Below are 19,786 nucleotides of genomic sequence, written 5' to 3'. Positions count from 1 at the left end.
CGTTACCAATATCAAATTCTACAGCTCCATACTTGGTTGTTTTCTTGGCCTTAAACACAAACCCAAAAGTGAGATCAAACTCCCAGCACCTGTCCATTCTTCTCCCTCTCGAAACCATTGCTAACCTTTATCGCAGACTCACAAACACATAGCTAATCAGTGACACAGAGCTTGGTTCAGTGAGCAATAAGAGCTGCAGAAAAACAGGATATATAGTCAGGCCTTTGTACAACCATCTCTTGTGAAGTTCTGAGTTGGTGATGGATTGCATAATGGCTGCATCTTGGATACTATCAGAATAAATTCCTTCCCTGCACATTACGCATTCAACACAAAGCAAGACTTTAAACAGTCACAAACATTCGAAATACAACTTAATTGACCAACATTCATCTTCAATTTGAGCAGCAGAGAGCTAGTATCTTCATTGATTTTTCTTGGCAGCAAAACGAGTTCAAACCAAACCAGACTGGCACAAAAACTCTCTGTAGATTCCACCACCATCTTCTATCAATCGACAGCAGCAATCAATTACCACCACATACCCGTTAATCACTACCTCAACTCTATGTAGATTCAAAGTCATCTGCTCTCTTCTATCAATCGACAGCAGCAATCAATTACCACCACATACCCGCTAATCACTACCTCAACTCTTTGTAGATTCAAAACCATCTGCTCTCTTCTCATCAGCGAGCACCATCTTCAATTCTCTGGTACTGCAACCATCATCTCAATAGCGTCAATTCAATCGAGCAGAACCCATTTGCTCTCTTGTCTCGTTCTCATGATTAATCACCCAAATCAGGCTCCAATCCATCATCTCTTTTTTGTTATGTCTTCGTCACCAACACAAACCCCAAATTCATCAGCTGCTCTGTGATTTCAATTCGAACCAAACCCTAATTCAACTCATCTGAATCTCGATCTATGTTCATCAATTTCATCTAGCAGAAACACCCATTTCTACATCGTATCAGAAGCGAACCCTCAATCCATTTGCTCTTCAGACCGTGACCTAATTCTTCTTCTCTTGGTCTCTCGGATTTAACAGCACAATATTTATTTCACACTGATAACAGAATTTTATAAATTATAGGTTCTAGAATAATTTTCTCTCAGAAAATGGGTGCGCGCCTAAGAATTTCTGAGCGTGGGTTTCACAGTGGGAAGAATCTGTAAAATGGATTTTTCTGTAGTTTTCACTACCAGAAAAGGTATGAGTATGGCTTGCGGAAGTAATTTTCTTATTAAAGGTTAAACAAGGAAAGAAAACAAGTAAACCACAATCCATGCCGCCACCAAAAATGCCCATGATTTATATGGGCTGATACCAGCTCTACTAAGGGCTGATACGATAAAAACATCCTACCTATCCTGACCATTGGATCGATAGCAGAGCTGGTATCAACCCATATAAATCATGAAAATGTCGTCTTGCATTTTCCATACATGGGTCTGGATATGGAAAGACGCAATGCTCCATAGGCGTCCCTCTCTTCCAAGACATGCCCCCAATGCCAAGTAGTGGTAACCTGTTTTGAGGCATACCATAAATTTTTGAGGCATACTCAATTTGAGCTGAACCTTGTATATTTTGCCTAGGTTCGGCTGATAATTTCAGCAAAGCGTATGCCTCGAAACATTTTGGTATGCCTCAAAACAGGTTTCAAGTAGTGTAACCGACAGTATTCATTCATCAGTTCACTCACTACTCGGCTCTTTCAAATTCCGACATCTCGCCATTACAAAACCGTAGTTGCTCCATTCTTCAGCGACAAACCATTTTTACTGTTTTCTTTATACTCATCATCAAATCTCATCTCTTTCTCTTCTTAGCCTCAGTTCCTTCCCAAATTACACCAACCTCCTCCTCCTCCTCCTTACTGGTAGTCATGGTTTATGATTCCATATTCTCTTGTTGCAGTACTAATGAATATTTGAAAGTTCTGGGGGAGGAGCCCATAAGGTATTGATAAATTATGTTGACATTTTGTATCGTTGTTTATGCCCAGTGGTTTCTGTCATTCGTACTTTCATATAACGAGCTCTTGTTTGGTGCAGTTACGATTCCGAAATTACCGAACATGATTGACTCCTTAAACCCCCAATCTTTCTGAAATGTAGAAGACGACAGTAAATGGAAATTGCACGTAAAGAGAAAAAGATATCCCACAAAAACCTGTACTGCCAGCAAGGAGGCTAATGGGGCGGACGTATGCAAGTAGTCCTTCAGCTTCGCTTATCTTCTGTTAGTGGCGATCATTTTCGTGAGTACGTTCCTATTCGACTATCAATTGAAAATTCTCACAAATCAACTGTATATGGCATTACTTCGCAAGGATGAACGAATAACATTTGTTATCCATATTTCCATACTCAGATCTTTTTTTTTATCATTGATTATTCATATATTTTAGTTATACTGACATTTCTGTTGTTTTTCATATTTTTCAGAGTAAAATTGTGTGAAGAAGTTCAAGAGTCATCTGCAGTTGCCTTTCGGAAAGTTGCTGTGCGTCAACCTTCCCTCATCTGGCAGAACTCAGTTCGCTATTTTTTTCTCCTTTTTTATGTCCTCTTCAAACTCTGTTATACATGCTGTAATCTGGAATTCTAATTAAGAAAGACCCGTTGTGGTTCAAAGTTCAGTCTCTTGTTTTATCTTTTTTAACAAATGTATGCGTCACATGCCTGGGTAGTTCGCTTAAGGATAGATCTTAAGCCATCACAAACGGTTATTGGTTACGGTCCTTGATCTTCTAGTTATTAGTAATAACTATGTTACACTTAGGCGAAAAGTGATTCCCGAGTCAAATGTGATGTAGGAAACCCTTGAGTAGCGAAGAAAGTGCTATATTTCCGTGGAGGTGATGGGACATTCCGCAGTTCCTATAACTGGATACTAATACTAGAATATGAACCTTTGAATTAGGGAGTTCCTATAACTGGCTACTAGTTAGGTGAGCGAAATTGTTTGCAATTTTTATTGTGACACATGATAAGCGTATCATATGACTTTACAAATCCCCATGTGCCACTTTGAGACGAATGATCAGATGATTGTCTTGATTCTTATGTCCTTTTTCTGGAAAGGTGCCACTTTCTTGACCCTCTGTTTAGTTTCTCATCGTGTTTCTTAAATATGTTAAGAAGCGGTGGCACACTATGAGATTGTCTGGCTTATGAAAATTAACCTTTTCTTGTCACCGGACGGACTAAAGCCAATAGAAGTCGCAGCTTTAGGCGGTAATTGTCGATGTCTTGAGATTCTTTTTACGGTGACTTCTCTTATTCCATCATATGCTGACTGGAGCATAAATGGAATAATGAAGCATGCCAATCCTAAGAAGTTTGAAAGCGAGGCGACTATAACTTATTTTTTTCTTTCTCTTTTTGAGATTTTGTGTTGGATATTGGCTTGATTTTTAGGAAACATCAGTGTGATTTCCTAAATCAGTTTTTACTGATTTTTGGAATGTGTTTAGACTTCTATCTAAATAAGGATTTCCTATCTTAGCTAGTTTGGATTTCTTAAATTAGAGTAAAGCTTGGTTTCCTATTTGAAGTATTGTAAGCCTATAAATAAAGGAATAACCTTTAGATTATAGGCATCTACATCATCTACATCAATATTGTCTAAATCCTTAGGTTTTAGACTGTTAGGAATAGTCCCACATCGCCCAGATCCTCCATAATGTAAATCTTATAAGCCTTAGGCAACCGTACCCTTGCAAGCCGGTTTTCGAGGGTAGCTAGGCCCATGGGTTTCTAAGATAGATATCTCCTCACAAAGAAAAGAAGTAATCTCTTCATTAGAGAGATGTAGATCCTTTCATAGCTTTAGGGCTGAGAGAGTTGAAGGTGAGTTGAGAATGTGAAGAAGAAGAAGGGGTGTTGAGTGTCATGTACATTGTGTATTCTCTGATATATGAAGTAAGTGAATTGCTGCACGTGGACGTAGGCCATCGCCGAACCACGTAAATCTCTGTGTCTTTTGTGTTTATTGTGCATTAGCTTCCGTTGTATGTGTAGTTTCTGTTTCTGATGCCAGATCCTGGAATGCCTTGAGGAACAATATGAACCTCTCGGCACAACAAACTGGTATCAGAGCTTAGGTCTAGGTTCTTGAAATCTAGGGTTTGCTCGTTTGAATTGGGTCAGAAACGGTATGTGAAGATATCAAAGAAGATGTCAAATTTGAAGAAGAACACAAAGACAAGGTGACGTTTTTTGACTGAAATTTGTGGTAAAAGAATCGTGATAGTTCTGAAAACTTGTGGTGAAGATTGGTGACAGTTTTAGAACTATGGTGCAAAGTGGTAACAGTTTCGTCAGAAAACGTGGGAGGATTTATGGAAGAAGACATACTTGGAGATTGAAGTAAAAGCCTAGAAGAAGATGCATCAATAGGCATATTGTAGAATCAAGTTATGTCGATTTGAAATCAGAGTTACTTTGGAATTCAGAAAATCATTGTATAGCCTCATGTGAAGAATCTTGGAGACAAGGTCGTTTGAATTGCATCAAGGTGAAGAGGTGGATTTTTTTCTGATTTGACAAGGACCGTTTGAAGTATCAATTAATCATAAACGAATGTTTTTGAAGTGTTTCACATTCGTTGATTGTTGATTGATACACTTTTGAAGTTGAAGCTCTACATGAAAGAAGGATTTGACGTTGGTATACTTCTTGAGGATTAAACCCTATGTATTTTTCATAGCTTCGGGTGAGTAATTCCATAACCTTATTAACTAGTTTGATAAAGGTGTTTGGTTGTTTTTTGTTCTTTACCTCGTTTGTTTGAGACTTTTGTGGACTATTTGGGAATACCTTGTTGGTTTTCCGTTTGAATGTGCTTGTTTTGCAAGCCAAGTTACAAGGAAACAAGAGAATCATGTTTGAATTACAAGTTGAATGGTTTGTACGTTGGAAGAGTTAAAGATGCAAAAAATTGAATTTGTAAAAGATCCTTAGAATTGTTCGAAGTACCAAGGGGAACAATTGTGAATGTTACCGGTTGTCATTAGTCTGATCATGTTGTCCTTGACGTAGTCAAAGGAATTGAAGAAATTAAAACTCAAGTTTGCCTCAGTTGCATGGTGTAGCGAGGATTGGAGAAACCTATTAGTTGGTTTCATGTGAGAATTATTGATCGTTTGAATGTATTAGTGTTGTGAGGGCACTAGTGGAAGGTTGATAAATTCTAGGTGAAGAGTTTAATTTCATGAAGAAGTGCTTGAAGCTGGTAGCTATAAGCATATTGCATTGTTAATGATCGATTGAGGACGCGGTAATAGATTTCCTATATGGAGATATTGTGTGTGGTGGAGCTGTAGTTTCTTGTTCTGTTTTGAAGAGAAGCGATTGAAGATGAAGTCTACATGATTTTTGGCATATACACCTTGGGTGTATGATTGAAGAAGGGTTTATTTGAATGTGTTGAGTGAGTAACTTACCTGAAGAGTAAATGTATGAGGATTGAATTTCTGCAAGCTTTTGTTGTTTACACACATTATAGGAGCAGAGTTTCTCGTACCGTTGAACACCACAAATATGAGAACTAAAGGTATTTACCTTTTGAAATCATCAATTTGAAGAAGTGCAAGACCGTGGTGGAAAAACAGATTGGTCATGTGGATATGTTACGTTTTTTGAGGCGAAAACTTGGATGCAAAGAACAAGGTATCATTATGGCACTTCACAATTATAAGGTACAATACTACATGTGAAGAATATAGTTAAGCGAAGAAATCGCAAACTATTTGAAGAATGCGGTATTGAATTGAATTGAATTGAATTGTTTTTTTTCATAAGAAAAAGCATTGGAAAACAGGAAGAAGTTTCAAGTTCAAACGTGAATGTTGGAACATGAAGATCTAATGTTGATGAAGAATATGTGGAGGATTCCCGAGTGTTTGAATGTTTATGTATCATTTACATCGTCTACGGAATGGTTTCTGACTTTTAGAAGTTGGAGTTTGAAGTTGAAGATATTAAGCATTCGTTTGAAGTACTTAGGTGCAACTTGAGAAGTTTGAAGTTGTTCGGTGTATACCGAAGTTTGAATAAGAATCTGAAATCATTAGATCCATTTAACTCCATGGGGTTTAAAGTTGTTTAAACGGTGGAGTATTGAAGAAGTTTTCCAATGCGGTTGCAGCGATGAAAGGATTGAAGAATGGAAATCTGTATTGCTGAATATGGAAATAGAAGCGTTAGATAGTGCGCAATCTAATACATTTGAAGACTAAATCATGCAGTTAAGGTATGAATCTGAAGAACGCAAAATCATGCAGTTTAGGATTTTGCGAACATTGTGTGAAGGTGGAGAAAGAATCAAGCTTGGAGTTGAAGTAGAAAGTTCTAGTTTTTTGAAGATATGAAAATATCATGAATATCACCACATTTGGAATATTGGAATGTGTTCACACAGATGTTGGGAACTTACAAAGACTGCATCTTTGTAAGGGATGAATTATTTCATCTTTTGAAGAGAACTTCGTCTGTATGGGGGGTACACCATACAGTTGGATGTGATGAAATATTGAACTTCACATGTAAAAACGAAGTGTTGGAATTTGAAGAAGTAGGATGGAGGAAGAGCTCAAATTTGACAAGTGAAGTGGCGAGTTGAAGTCAAAGACTATATCCTACAAGTTGAATCAAATGTGCAAAGAATTGAATCTTGCAAGTTTGAAGAATATGTGCATGTGCGAATATATGAAGTTGAAGACGCGTCAGGAATTCATAGATAACTGGAATTGTTGAAAAATCAGAAAAGTTACGAAAGAATTGGTGATGTTTAAGATTGTCCATCTTGAACTAAATCAATGACTTACGTTTGCAGCATCTTTAGGTGCATTACTATGTTGGTGTCTTTAGACAAAGTTGCAGCCCTGTTATGGGATTGAATTTGTGAAGCACATGTTGAAGCACATTGTATCCTTAAAAGGGATTTGAAACACCATACGGTGTGTTGGTGTCGGTTGACACATTTGAACCTTAGACAAGGATTTTGGAAATTGTACCAGTGGAACGTCTTCGGATGAGTGAAAAATTGAAGCCCATTTGTGGGAGTGCAGCATCTTTAGGATGATTGAAGTATGAAGGCATCATTAGATGATTGGAGAATTGAAGCCCTATGAGGGATTGAAACATCTTCGGATGGGTGGCACCTACGGGTGAGTGAAGTATTGAAGTCCTTTTATGGAAGTGAAACATCTTCGGATGGTTGGCACCTATGGGTGAGTGAAGTGTTGAAGTCTTTTAGTGGAATTGAAGCATCTACGGATGATTGGCACCTCCGGGTGATTGAAGGCAGTAGAATATGAAGGCGTGGAAGGTGAATGTCGAGATTTCATGCCAAGGTGGAGAAATCCGAGAATAGTGAAGTTGAAATTGTCTTGAAAATCTTGCCAAGGTGGAGAATTGTTGGATATTGGCTTGATTTTTAGGAAACATCAGTGTGATTTCCTAAATCAGTTTTTACTGATTTTTGGAATGTGTTTAGACTTCTATCTAAACAAGGGTTTCCTATCTTAGCTAGTTTGGATTTCTTAAATTAGAGTAAAGCTTGGTTTCCCATTTGAAGTATTGTAAGCCTATAAATAAAGGCATAACCTTTAGGTTATAGGCATCTACATCATGTACATCAATATTGTCTAAACCCTTAGGTTGTAAACATCTCCTCACAAAGAAAAGAAGTTATGTCTCCATTAGAGAGATGTAGATCCTCTCATATCTTTAAGGCTGAGAGAGTTGAAGGTGAGTTGAGAATGTGAAGAAGAAGAAGGGGTGTTGAGTGTCATGTGCATTGTGTATTCTCTGATATATGAAGTAAGTGAATTGTTGCCCGTGGACGTAGGCCATTGCCGAACCACGTAAATCTCTGTGTCTTTTGTGTTTATTGTGCATTAGCTTCTGTTGTATGTGTAGTTTCTGTTTCTGATGCCGGATCCTGGAATGCCTTGAGTAACAATATAAACCTCTCGGCACAACATTTTGGATAGTGTTTCAACATTTTGGGACCAAAATGACTTCATTAGTTTTTCACTGACTTTCTGTAAAGCAACTATCGCTTGATGTTCTGGATCAATATAAGGTTTGTAGTATGTATGTCATACCAGTAACACTCCTGTCATTATATTTTTTTCTGTTGGCATTCAGCAGTTTCAAACTTCCATGCAATGAAGCTCGTAAATTTGTAGTTTATAGAAACATTTCAAGCAAATCTACTGTATTAAATCTTCTAATTATACATCTCAGTTGTTTTTGAAGTCTTAAAAGTTGTTATTTAGCTTAATTCATATGCAGAAAGTGTTGTTCCTGTAGTAGAGTTAAGATGGGAAACCACCCATATCCACATTTTCCTCGTTGTCTCCTGTAATCTTTAAAATTAGAAGGTGTTGGGTTCTTAGCCTATTCCTTTTAGGGTGTCGTGTATTTTACTTTCCTGGTGATGGATTCATTGCTCTAGTAATTTTTTTCTCGGGCCCTCCGCCCTCCCCATGAAGCCTGGCGATGCAATCTTGAAGATGCGAAATGCTTGTTGGAAAGACCAGACCGTCTTAAGGCCTTTTTAGCCTTTTCCGATGGTTTGGAAGTGGATCCTGGAAACGAAGAGCTTGAAGATGCATTCAGGTTAGGTACCATTACATTTATTTTTACCATTTCATGTATTACTTCGGATTCCTGCTTAGCAAGTTTATCATTAAAACCTTTACCGGGAGCTGAACTGCCAAATGTTGATTGGATGACCAATAACCATCAACACAGTGGAATCAGAACTCCAGAACTATCACCAGAAGTGATTAGGCTAGGGTTCCTCTAATACACGGTGGTTAACATGCTCTAGCCTGATTTTCCCAGATATTGCTGATTTGTTTAATCTTCCTTCCCGTTATAGCTTAAAAATAATGTTTAACTTCAGGATTTCTGCTATAAATGGTTTTGAACCCCTCATGTTTTCACAAGATAAAGCGCGTAAACAGACGTCTAACACGAGGCTAGAAGCAACAGTGTTGCTTAAATAGAGAGACAGTCATAATACTCATAGGTTCCAGTTCCCGTGAAATGTTGATTTATTTGCTTCTAGCATATAGTTGGACCTGTTCTAATGTATTCCACTCCCTTCTTTCTCACAGGGAGCTTTCTTTAGCCAGGAGGCCATGATTGAAAGGCAGATAGTGGATATACATACAAATATTCTGATATCTTTTTTGGGGGGAAGTTTTTAGTCTGAAACTCACCAACAAGTAACATGTAAAAGTCCCTTTTGTGAAAAGTCGAGTCTTGACTAGTCTACAGATGCTCTGAGGTTTCTTAGTAACTAAGAAACCTCAGGCTAGTCACCTTACGTATGGCAATGGCCAACTAATTGTGCAGTGAGGTTTCTTAGTAACCTCTTGTTTTCCATAACAAAAGAGCTCATAAACACTGCAAGTGTGCTTAATTCTGTGAGCTTTTTATTATGCCATTTTCAGATAGCTAGTGCCTAATAGTAATAATTTCTGACTTCTGCTGCTGCTTATTTTATTTTTTTGATCAGGGAAAAAATAGCATCAAAGCCTACTCAATTTTCTGATATTGCTCTGGGCTTTTCTAGTACGAACTCAAAACAATGAAACTTAAGTAGAGGAAGATATATGCAATAATATAGGCCCTTGCGCATTCTCACATGATCACATCGGCCCTAATAATTTGCCGGTATAACTTCAGCAAAAATAGGGAGTTTATCCAAGGTGCACATTTAGCTGACTTTTAGTATGCCTGCACAGCTACAGATGCTCTGATACAAGCTAATTTTCGCTCTTCATCAGAGTCTACATATCTATGTAGAGGTTTAGAGGTTTAGATGTAATAGATTTGGTATGTGCGTTACTTAAAAAGTGTACTTGCCACTAAAATTCTAAATATTAAACTTTCTATTGTAAATCCATGCGGCCACCAAAATGCGGCCTCCCATTTTTCCTACATGGGCCTGGATAGGTGTGGCTCCAAGCCTCCAAGACATGGCCTAAGTAGCGACATTGACGGTACTCATCAGTTCATTCTCAGTTCTCAGCAGTTTCTTTCAAATTCCGATCTCTTCGCCATTACAAAACCCTAGTTGCTCCGTTCTTCTTCATCTTCTTTGACAATGTTGTCTTCTCTCCGGCGTACAAGGAATTTTAATGGAGTTCGTTCAACACCAACAAACCATTTTTACTGTTTTCTTTATACTCATCATCGTAGCTCATCTCTTTCTTTTCTTAACTTTAGTTCCTTCCCAAATTACAACAATTCTTCTTCATCATCATTTGTGGTCAATTACCTGATCAATTCATGTGGATTATCAGAAAATCAAGCTATTGCTGCTTCTACAAAAATCAATTTCAAAACCTCAACAAAACCAGATTCAGTCCTTAATCTGCTTGAAAATTACGGATTCACTAAACAACACATCTCTAAAACCATTTGTCAGTATCCCTATGTTCTCTCAAATGATCCTCAGAAAACCCTTAAACCCAAACTTGATTATTTCAACTCCAAAGGACTTTCTGGACTCGACCTTGCCAAGGTCGTCTCTAGTACCACAGGTATCCTTCATCGTAAATTACGGAGCAACATCATGGTTTCCTTTGAAATCCTGAAGAACATGGTTCACAGTGACAAGAATGTAGTTACCATTATCAAACGCCATTCGTGGCTTCTTACGGGAAACCTGTATCGAAAAAACTTGGTGGCCAACATTGAGCATCTCAGAGATGAAGGTGTTCCACAATCCAATGTTGCTACGTTTCTTGTTGATCAGCCATGTGTACTTACGACACGCACCGGTAAATTTGAGGAGACTGTACAAGATATTAAGGGCATGGGTTTTGATCCTTCACAAGGTAAATTTCTTACTGCTATCAAGGCATTGAATAACATGAGCAAATTGACCTGGGAAACAAAACTGAGTGCTTACAGGAAATGGGGTTGGTCGGATGAAGAGATTCAAAATGCTTTCAAGAAAGATCCTAGGTGTATGACACATTCTGAGAAGAAGATAATGTTGATAATGGATTACTTTGTGAATCAAATGGGTTATAATCCATCGCTTATTGCTGAATACCCACTTGTTTTGAGTTTAAGCTTGAAGAACAGGATTATGCCGAGATGTGTCGTTATTCAGTTTCTGGTCTCCAAAGGAAAGATTGATAAACAAATTTCTTTAAGATCATTGTTTGGAATATCTGAGAAGTCTTTCTTGGAGAAGTATGTGAAGAAATATGAGGTAGATGCTCCGGAACTATTGAAGGTATACCAAACTTCACTATCTACTAGTACTTCTTAAGCATCTAATGAGATGAATATGTTATAGATTAATGAAAATTTACAAATTATAGGTTGCACAGTCCTATCCCTTGTATTCTGTCTAAGTAGTACTCGTAGTAGTTTTATGCTTTATCGGAAGTAAAGATGATACTCTTTTATTAGTTACATGGTATATAGATATTGAAGTTTCTGGAGTGACATTGACATAATATCCTTTCCCCTGTATGACTAACGTCTCGCTTCTCTTTAACATTTTCGTTTTGTGCTTGTTAAGTTCTATTTAAGACGCAAATTTTCCGTGATTCATTTATCTCATTATAGACAACAAGTAGCACATGTATTGGACCAGTAGTGTGCTATATCATGGCTTGATTTTAAGTAAAATTGTGTTGGATTTGTGAATCTTAGTTCTGAAAATGATAAGATAATGTTTTGTTGTGTGAAGATGAAGGTCAAGCATCTTTGAAGTTGTCGATTCATAGAGTCCATTTAAGCTGAATTTGAGTTCTGAATCGTGTTTTAGGCTTTTAGCTATGTGTATTCCTTCTTTTCATCCCTGCACTCGAAGTTTAGTGGAGAAACTCCTAATTTGCATGGATCATTTCGACTCATAGCTTTATTTTATAAAACTGACATTCCTTTTATGGTTTATGAAAGTTTGTTTCCTTCCATATAGGCTAGCCTAGCCTTTAGAAACTCCAATTAGTAACCCTACTCTGAAAAATCCACTAGCTAGCCAGAAGACTAATGTCAATCAATGAGATGGATACAAAAAGAAAGGCAGGCTTCTGTTGTAGGAGTGGTGTGAAAGCCAAGAAATTGCTCATGCCGAGAAAGTACCTTGTGAAATGGTTGTTATTCGGGGAAAGAGGTGTGGTGTTGAAGGTAACAGATGGGTCATTAGCGGGTTCAGATGTTAATGCTGCATGACGGACTCATGCAACCTATTCGGTCCACATATCTCTCCAAATTCTGAATGAGATATGGAAAATCTAAACTAGAAAGGGAAACAGAGTTGTTTTAAAGTGCAGTTGCCAATGCACCTCTTGAAGTTCTAAAGCCATTATATCTACAGTGTCTGAAATTTGAGAAGGTTTATGGCAGCTAAGCGTGAGATATAGGTGTATGATAAAGCTATAAATGCTGTACCAGAAGAGGGGAAGCTGGGTATGAATGAAATTTGCTGCAGAAATTTTTGGTGTTCCAGAACCAAGGTAGTTATATGAGCAAGCTGTAGAATATGGTGGATTGCCAGACAAAGATTTTAAGACCCTGTACATGAATTTTACAGCCTAGAGAAGAGTTTTGGAGAAACTGATTGTGTTCGCAGAATACATGTTTTCTCAGCTCAGTTTATGGCAATGATTCCTGGTACAAATGATATGACTTTGAGGTGCATCTTGAGAATGAGGACACCTTCTCCAGATGAAAAGGTGTTCTTCTGCCAGCTGCATCCAAAAACATTACCCTGATAGAATGATGGACACACTGAAATGCTCTGCAGTCTCTCAGAGATGAAATGAGTTAAGCTGGAGAGCCTTTTAGTAGCCCCTCCTACTCGAGATAATACTAGGAACCTGTGTTTTGTGAGCCCTGTAACTGAGCAATAATCTGTTATAACATAGACATTGAATGAAGATTTGAGAGTAATTGATGATCAGGAGGTTACCGAACTACCAGGTGATTGATGATGGAAGAGTCATAATTGGGACAAAATGGCATCCTAGCCGTGCATTTGGCACATAGGCGCCAGACGAGGATGAATTGGAGATGCTAGAAAAACAAAAATGGTCAACTGGGCATCTCTTCTGATATGATTCGGGAGTCGGACGAGCAGAGAAGGTAAGAAGCCTCGAGCAAACGCAAGTATCGTGTCTATCTAAAAATGTCACTCGAGTCCCAGTCCAGGTTCTTCTCTTACATTGCCTGTCACTCAAACTAGATACAAGAAACCAGGGAAGGCAGGATTCAATTTTGTGTTGTTTCCTGACTCCATATTCCAAAATCCAGTCCGGTCATCTAAACACGACAAGATCAAACTACACACGGGTTCTCAGCCGAGGTTTCAGGAGGATAAAAGGACAACATGAAAAGATCTAATGCTTACATGCCAACTGATGACATTACTTCAAAAGCTGTCCGATTAAGTGATTCCGACTTATAACGAGACAAAAAAAAAAAAAGCTAAAAAAGAGGTCGTACATTTTTCCAATGGTTGGTTGCACCAAGGACAAACCAATGAAACCATCACAGGAATTGGTAATGCACAAGTTGCACAACTATTTCCCGATGACGACAAGCATACATGGCATGACGTGCACCGCCGAAGTGTAAATAAAACAATTATTTGGTCACCTTGCAGCAGTTTCTAACCTTATCGCCATACTTCACTGCAAGTCCCATGACAATGTACCAGACCCATCACATGTGAACGGTGAATGAACCTCATTCTGGTTCATTTCTTAATACCTTGATCCCAAACTGACTAAACTGAGTCTTAAGGATTGTTCTTGTAATCTTGTTCATGAAAAACACCAAGAATCTCACAAAATTATTAAACCTTAATAATGATCAAAGATAGATACATTCATATTTATAGATCTAATACAAAAAGTAGCACTACAACAACAACAACATTAAGAACAACATCTATGATCATTTCAGTCCCTCCCTTCCAAAGAGAGAACACTACCCTACCAATACATAGATTGCATATATAATTCCAGGAATGTATCCCAATATCGTCAACAACAAACAAATCCAGAATTCCACCTGCCACAAATCAAACAAACAAAAAAAACACACACCCATTAATCTCATCAAACATATATGCTTGGAAATGGAAATTGCACCTCTAGCTGAGCTTATAAAATAATGTAAGAATAAGGAAAGGTTTCGAGTAATTACTCCACAGCCATAACGGAGGAAGACACCAATTGGTGGTAAAAGTATTGCTAATATTATCTCTACAAATGTTTCTGAACCCATATCTTCAATCAAATTATGAGATCTATGTAGATGAAGAAAAGAGAGAAGAAGTTGATTAAGGAATGGGAGGTTTAGAGAATGGGGAAAGATCTGAAATGATCAAATTAAGCTTGCAACGGGTCTTCTTTGCATGGGAGAAGACAAATGTGGTCTGACAAAAGCAGTGTAACGGGCCACGTATTGCTCAGTTGCTAACACGTGTAAGCTAAGCCGGGGGAGTAGGTGAGTAATGGGAGGGTCTGGTTATAAGTATAACCGTTGTAATGTTCACGGCCCATAGACATGTTAAACGAGCATTTGGTATCCAATTCACCAGCCCGATCCGCCCAACAGATTTTTGCGGGTGGGTGTCCGATTACCGGCATAATCCGGCAGATTTTGGAGGTTGGGAGTGGCCGAGTGGGTGCTGCTGCCTTGAAAATCAAGTGGACCCTTATACTCACGATGAATGTCGTTTCTTTGGGAATCGTGATTTAGGGGGAAGGAATTACGCCCATTCTACACCGGAAGAAGAATCCTGATGAGTTGTGTGAGAGGTGGGGTGGGGCCCACTCCTGCCCCACTCCCTATCCCAATGTTTAGAGCCGCTCACCGACCATTGGACTCCCCCGAAGTGCACTTTGCGGTGCAAGTCTTCGGTAGGTGTAGAATTGTTGTTACGTGGGAGGAAAAAAGTAGATGACTCAGCATGGTTATGAGAAAAAAATGAAGCTATCCCTTATAACTCGAAAGGTTAAATATCAAAATTGGCCCCTCTAACTTCTTTCCCACCTTTCAGAAAAATATCAAACACGGCAAGTAAAAAAAAAACCTAGGCCAGTTTCATGAAAACAAAAGAGAAGAAGATCATTACCTGTCGTTCGGTGTTTTTTTTTTTCTTCTTCTTTTGTCGTTACTACCTTTAATTCTTGCTCCGCCATTACTTGACTGATGAATGAGTCTATGTAATGACATAGGTTATTAATGACGTTGGAATGGCTGTGCACAAAGATATCGTGGATTACACATATGAGATGATGCAAAAGTTATGGCTACTAACTTTTACTCTGGATACTATCTATCAAAATTGGCACACCCCCTCTTAAAAGCCTCTGGTTCAGGAAGCATTGTAATTTGTCTTCATTACACCTGTTGGTGACCTTGTTGCTTCACAGAAGGCGTCCGGTTATGCAGCATGCAACGGTATATTTGAAATTTTATTATGCTGAACCCAATTGATATTAAAAGATTAATTTGTATTCTATTGGAATCAGGAGGTGTTAATCATCTCACAAAGAACTTTGTTTGTGAATGGCCAAAGATAAGATTCGAGTCAATAGTGTTGCACCATGGTTTATTAAAACGAATTTCTCTAATGCTAACAAACTTGGGGAAGAGAGATAAGGTCAAGAGAGAAAAGTCAAGCGAAAGTCAACTTAAGTCAACTGAAATTTTTCATTGATCCGTTGTTTTCCTACGCTTTAATTTCTTTAATATCTGTTTGTCATCTCTTTATTTCTCTTCCTCTTGTCTGAATTTGTTTTTTGTGTATTTAATTGTTGCTTATTTACTGTTTTTGTTTGCCCTAATTCAATTTTTTCCTTACGGGTTTTTCCAATAATCTGGTTTTCCTATGGAAGATCTATATCTTTAATCTCTGTGTGTCCAGTATTAGTGTTGCAGTAATGTCCCATCACATCAATTGGTGCTTATCAAGTTGGCATCATCAGAGTTGGCTTATTTACAGTTGGCTACAGGTTATTGCAGTGGTGCATCAGTTTCAAGTTATTCTTACTTATCAACAACTACAATCCTGCATTTATCTTCATCGGGTTTATCATCATAGCTATATGATATTCAATATGGGTAACTTTTGTATTGATTATCTTCTCTGTTTTCTAGCCTTTTTATTCTATCTTATCTGGTTTATCAACACCTCATACCTTTTCTGTAAAAAAATTTTTGACACCTCTTTCTTTCACTATCTATATGAATACAACTCATCTAGGATCTTTTCATCATACCCTTCTTAATTTTCAATCTTCTTTGATTACTTTCATGGCAAGAAATCAAATTAGAAATATTACTCAACAAATGGAAGAAACTTCAATTGATGAAGAACCTATTACTAGAAGGGTTGTTTCTCATTCTACTGATGCTATTTTCACTGGTATTAGAGATTGGAGATTCACTTTAGCAAGCAAACTTTATGCACCAGGTATTATGACATAGCAGGATGCGGAAAGAGCGGCTAAATTTATTTGGCCTCACCTTAGAAGAAACAAACTATGGTATGTGCAAGTAAGAACTCTCGATCCTAACATATTCTCTATCAAATTTACTTCAGCTGATGATAAGAATGCAATTTTATTTGGTGGGGCTTGGAACTTTGATGGTTACTTGATTACTCTAAAAGATTGGAATATTACTATGGATTTTAATCTCTTAGATTTTTCTGTCTTTCCTTTTTGGCTTGAATACAAGTACCTGCTACCTGAATTTACTTACCCAGATGTTCTTAGACAGTTTGGTGCTATTGTTGGAGAAGTCAGAGTTGTTGATCCTGATGGTGTTAATGAACCTACCTCATCTAAATATCGTGCTTTAGTGTTGATAGATGTAGCTACCCCTTTAAAAACTGGTATATATGATGCTAATGCTGCTGGAGTTACAAGATGGGTTGGTTTTTTCTATGAAAAACAACCTTATCGTTTGTGTTCTCATTGTAAGGTGCCTAATCATGAAGCTAACCCTTGTGCTGATATGACACAAAGCAGAATTAAAATGGAGGAGCTTGTTCGAGGTTTTGGTTTTGCTGAGCCCATCTATCCTGATTACCGAAATCCTCAAGAGGAAGCTCAATTTTTTCTTCAACATGGTTCTCAGAGGAGATCGCGATTAAGACAACGTTTTGAGCAACAACAGCAGAGACCTTATGATGGTATGAGAATTTCTCTTTTCTCCTCTGCTGATCCTGACATGGCTTCATCTTCAAATTTTACTCCGGTTGTTTCTAGGCCTTACTCTAGTTTCAGACCTTCATCTACTTTAGCAAGTGAAGTTGCAAGTACTAGTGGTATCAAGAAAAGAACTAGAAAGGTCTCTACTTTGGTTATTGTTAATGAGCCAACTGTTTCGGGTCATGACTTGCAGAACTCAGGGCAAGATGACTTGGAAAATTCTGATACGGCATTTTCGCATCATTCGGATCATGTTGTTCAAGATGATAGTGTTTGGGACATTGCTACTGATCAAGCGTTTCTTGCGCAAAATCACACTGATGCTTGGAAAAAGGTTATTTCATCTGTCTCTCAAACTTATTATTTGTTTTACCTTTCTTTATAAACTGTTTTTGGTTTTTGGTTTTGCTTTTTATCCTTTAGCTTTTATCTGCATTCTTGGTTTTCTTTAGACATGAATTTTTTTCGTGGAATTGTAAGGTATAGGAAATCCCCATACTAGAGATTACCTTAAAATTTTGCTTGACTCAATATGATCATGATGTGTTCTTTTTATCTGAAACTAAGGCTCAACCTAGTAATATGAAATTATATCTTACTCACACTAAATATCCTAACTATTGGTTTTATCCGGCTATTGGTCTTTCTGGTGGAATAGCTCTTGCTTGGAAAAATGGAGTGGATTTTGAAATTATGCATACTACTTTGGACACTATTCATGCAATTATTCATACTCATGACAATAAGCCTGATTTTCTGATAATGTATGGTGCACATCACTTTGTTGAGTTTGATAATCAATGGCAGTATCTAATAAATATGAATCCCTATGTTGATCTTCCTTGGGTCCTTATAGGTGATTTAAACTTTTACTATGCATGATTCAGAAAATCATAGTATAACCAATCATTTGCATCATGCTAGTCATGCTAGACCTATCATTCAATAGTTGGGTCTCATTGGTTTAGGTTATACTGGTCAAGATACTACTTGGTCCAATCATAGAACTGGTGATGATCATGTCTCGGTTCGGTTAGATAAAGCTCTAGTAAATAATTGTTTGATCATAGCCCTATTTTACTGCATACATCGCCTATCTCTAGTAAACATTCTCCATTCAAGCTTTACAAATGTTGATTTAGAATACCTTCTTGTACTGAGACTATCAACAAGAGTTGGCAATTGGATTTTCTAGGATCCCCTGCTTATCAATTTTCTAGCAAGCTGAAATTCACAAGAACTCAACTTCAACGTTGGAAAAGGTTATCTTTTGGTAGTATTGAAGCTTCAATTCATGGTGTTCAACATCAACTTCAACTTTGTTATGATAATAATATGCCCTATTCTCATCCTGATGTGCAACAGTTAAGTAAATCTTTACAGACTTGGCTTACTGTTCAAAAGGAATATTATATGCAGCAAGCTGGTGCTAACTTTCTTGAGGAAGATAAAAATACTTCTTATTTTCACTCGATGGCCAATTTTAATAAGAGAAGATCTAATATTTGTGATACCCAAGGACCACTGGGTATCTGGTATGAATCAAGAACTGAAATTGAAGATATTTTTCTTTCTGATTTTCGATATATTATGACTACTTCAAAACCACCTGTGGATTCAGATATTCTCAATTTGTTTCAGCCATGTATTTCAGATACAAAGAACTACAATCTTATTCAAGTGCCAGATGTTCAGTAAATTAAAGAAGTAGTATTTAGTATTCACCTTGGGCTTCTCCAGGAAATGATGGCTTTCAGGCTGCATTTTATCAGCAATGCTGGGATACTATTAGCTCTGAGGTAATCTCTATGGTTCAACATTTTCTTGAACATAAACACATGCTTAAAGCTATCAATCACACTTATCAAGTTTTAGTTCCAAAAACACCTCATCCTCAAAACCCTGCAGACTACATACCCATTAGTCTTTGCAATGTTAGCTACAAAATTATTTCGAAAATTTTGGCTAACCGTCTGAAACCTTTTTTACCTAGAATCATTTCTCTAACTCAGACAACTTTTGTTTCAGGCAGGAATATTCATGATAATATAGTAATAGCTCATGAGATTTTACATACCATGAAGACTAAAAAGATAAATCAAGCTCTTATTGGGTTGAAGTTGGATATGTCGAAAGCTTTCGACAGGGTAGAATGGTCTTTTTTTACTTTTGATTCTTAGACAGTTGGGTTTTCATGATGATTGGGTTGCTTTAGTTGAACAATGTGTTTCTACTGCTAATGTTTCTTTGCTTATTAATGGTATCCCAAGTGATTCCTTTGCTCCAACTCGAGGTATCAGACAAGGGGACCCCTACCCCCTTATTTATTCTTGTTTGTAATGGAAGCATTTTCAAGATTGCTACAACAAAATGTGTATTCAGGTTTTCTCAAAGGCATTAAAATTAATAGACATTGCCCAGAAATCAATCATCTGTTCTTTGCAGATGATTGTTTATTGTTCTTTCAGGCTAACAATACCCAGATGGTTCATTTACAACAGATTCTGCATAAATTTGGTCAAGCTTCAGGTCAAGTCATAAATATGCAGAAATCAACA

The 19,786-nt window shown here is 37.5% G+C and overlaps 2 protein-coding genes across 2 annotated transcripts; one reads left to right on the top strand and one right to left on the bottom strand.

Moving 5' to 3' along the window:
- The first annotated feature begins 10,069 nt into the window (after positions 1-10,069).
- Positions 10,070-11,466, top strand: LOC113314050. Its single transcript, XM_026562828.1, has one exon. The coding sequence runs from the start codon at positions 10,142-10,144 to the stop codon at positions 11,318-11,320; it is 1,179 nt and encodes a 392-aa protein (XP_026418613.1). The 5' UTR covers positions 10,070-10,141; the 3' UTR covers positions 11,321-11,466.
- Positions 11,467-13,842: 2,376 nt separating this feature from the next.
- On the bottom strand, positions 13,843-14,409 carry LOC113307817 (low temperature-induced protein lt101.2). Its single transcript, XM_026556273.1, has 2 exons — positions 14,209-14,409; positions 13,843-14,073 (listed from the first exon to the last, which is right to left on the bottom strand). Exons 1-2 carry the CDS (start codon positions 14,287-14,289, stop codon positions 13,990-13,992), a joined length of 165 nt encoding a protein of 54 aa, XP_026412058.1. The 5' UTR covers positions 14,290-14,409; the 3' UTR covers positions 13,843-13,989.
- Positions 14,410-19,786: the final 5,377 nt, after the last annotated feature.

The sequence above is a fragment of the Papaver somniferum genome, chromosome 9 (genome assembly GCF_003573695.1).
Source record: "Papaver somniferum cultivar HN1 chromosome 9, ASM357369v1, whole genome shotgun sequence".
NCBI classification, from domain to species: Eukaryota; Viridiplantae; Streptophyta; class Magnoliopsida; order Ranunculales; family Papaveraceae; genus Papaver; species Papaver somniferum.
Note: the sequence above shows the minus strand (reverse complement) of the source record. Positions and strands in the feature narration are given on the sequence as shown.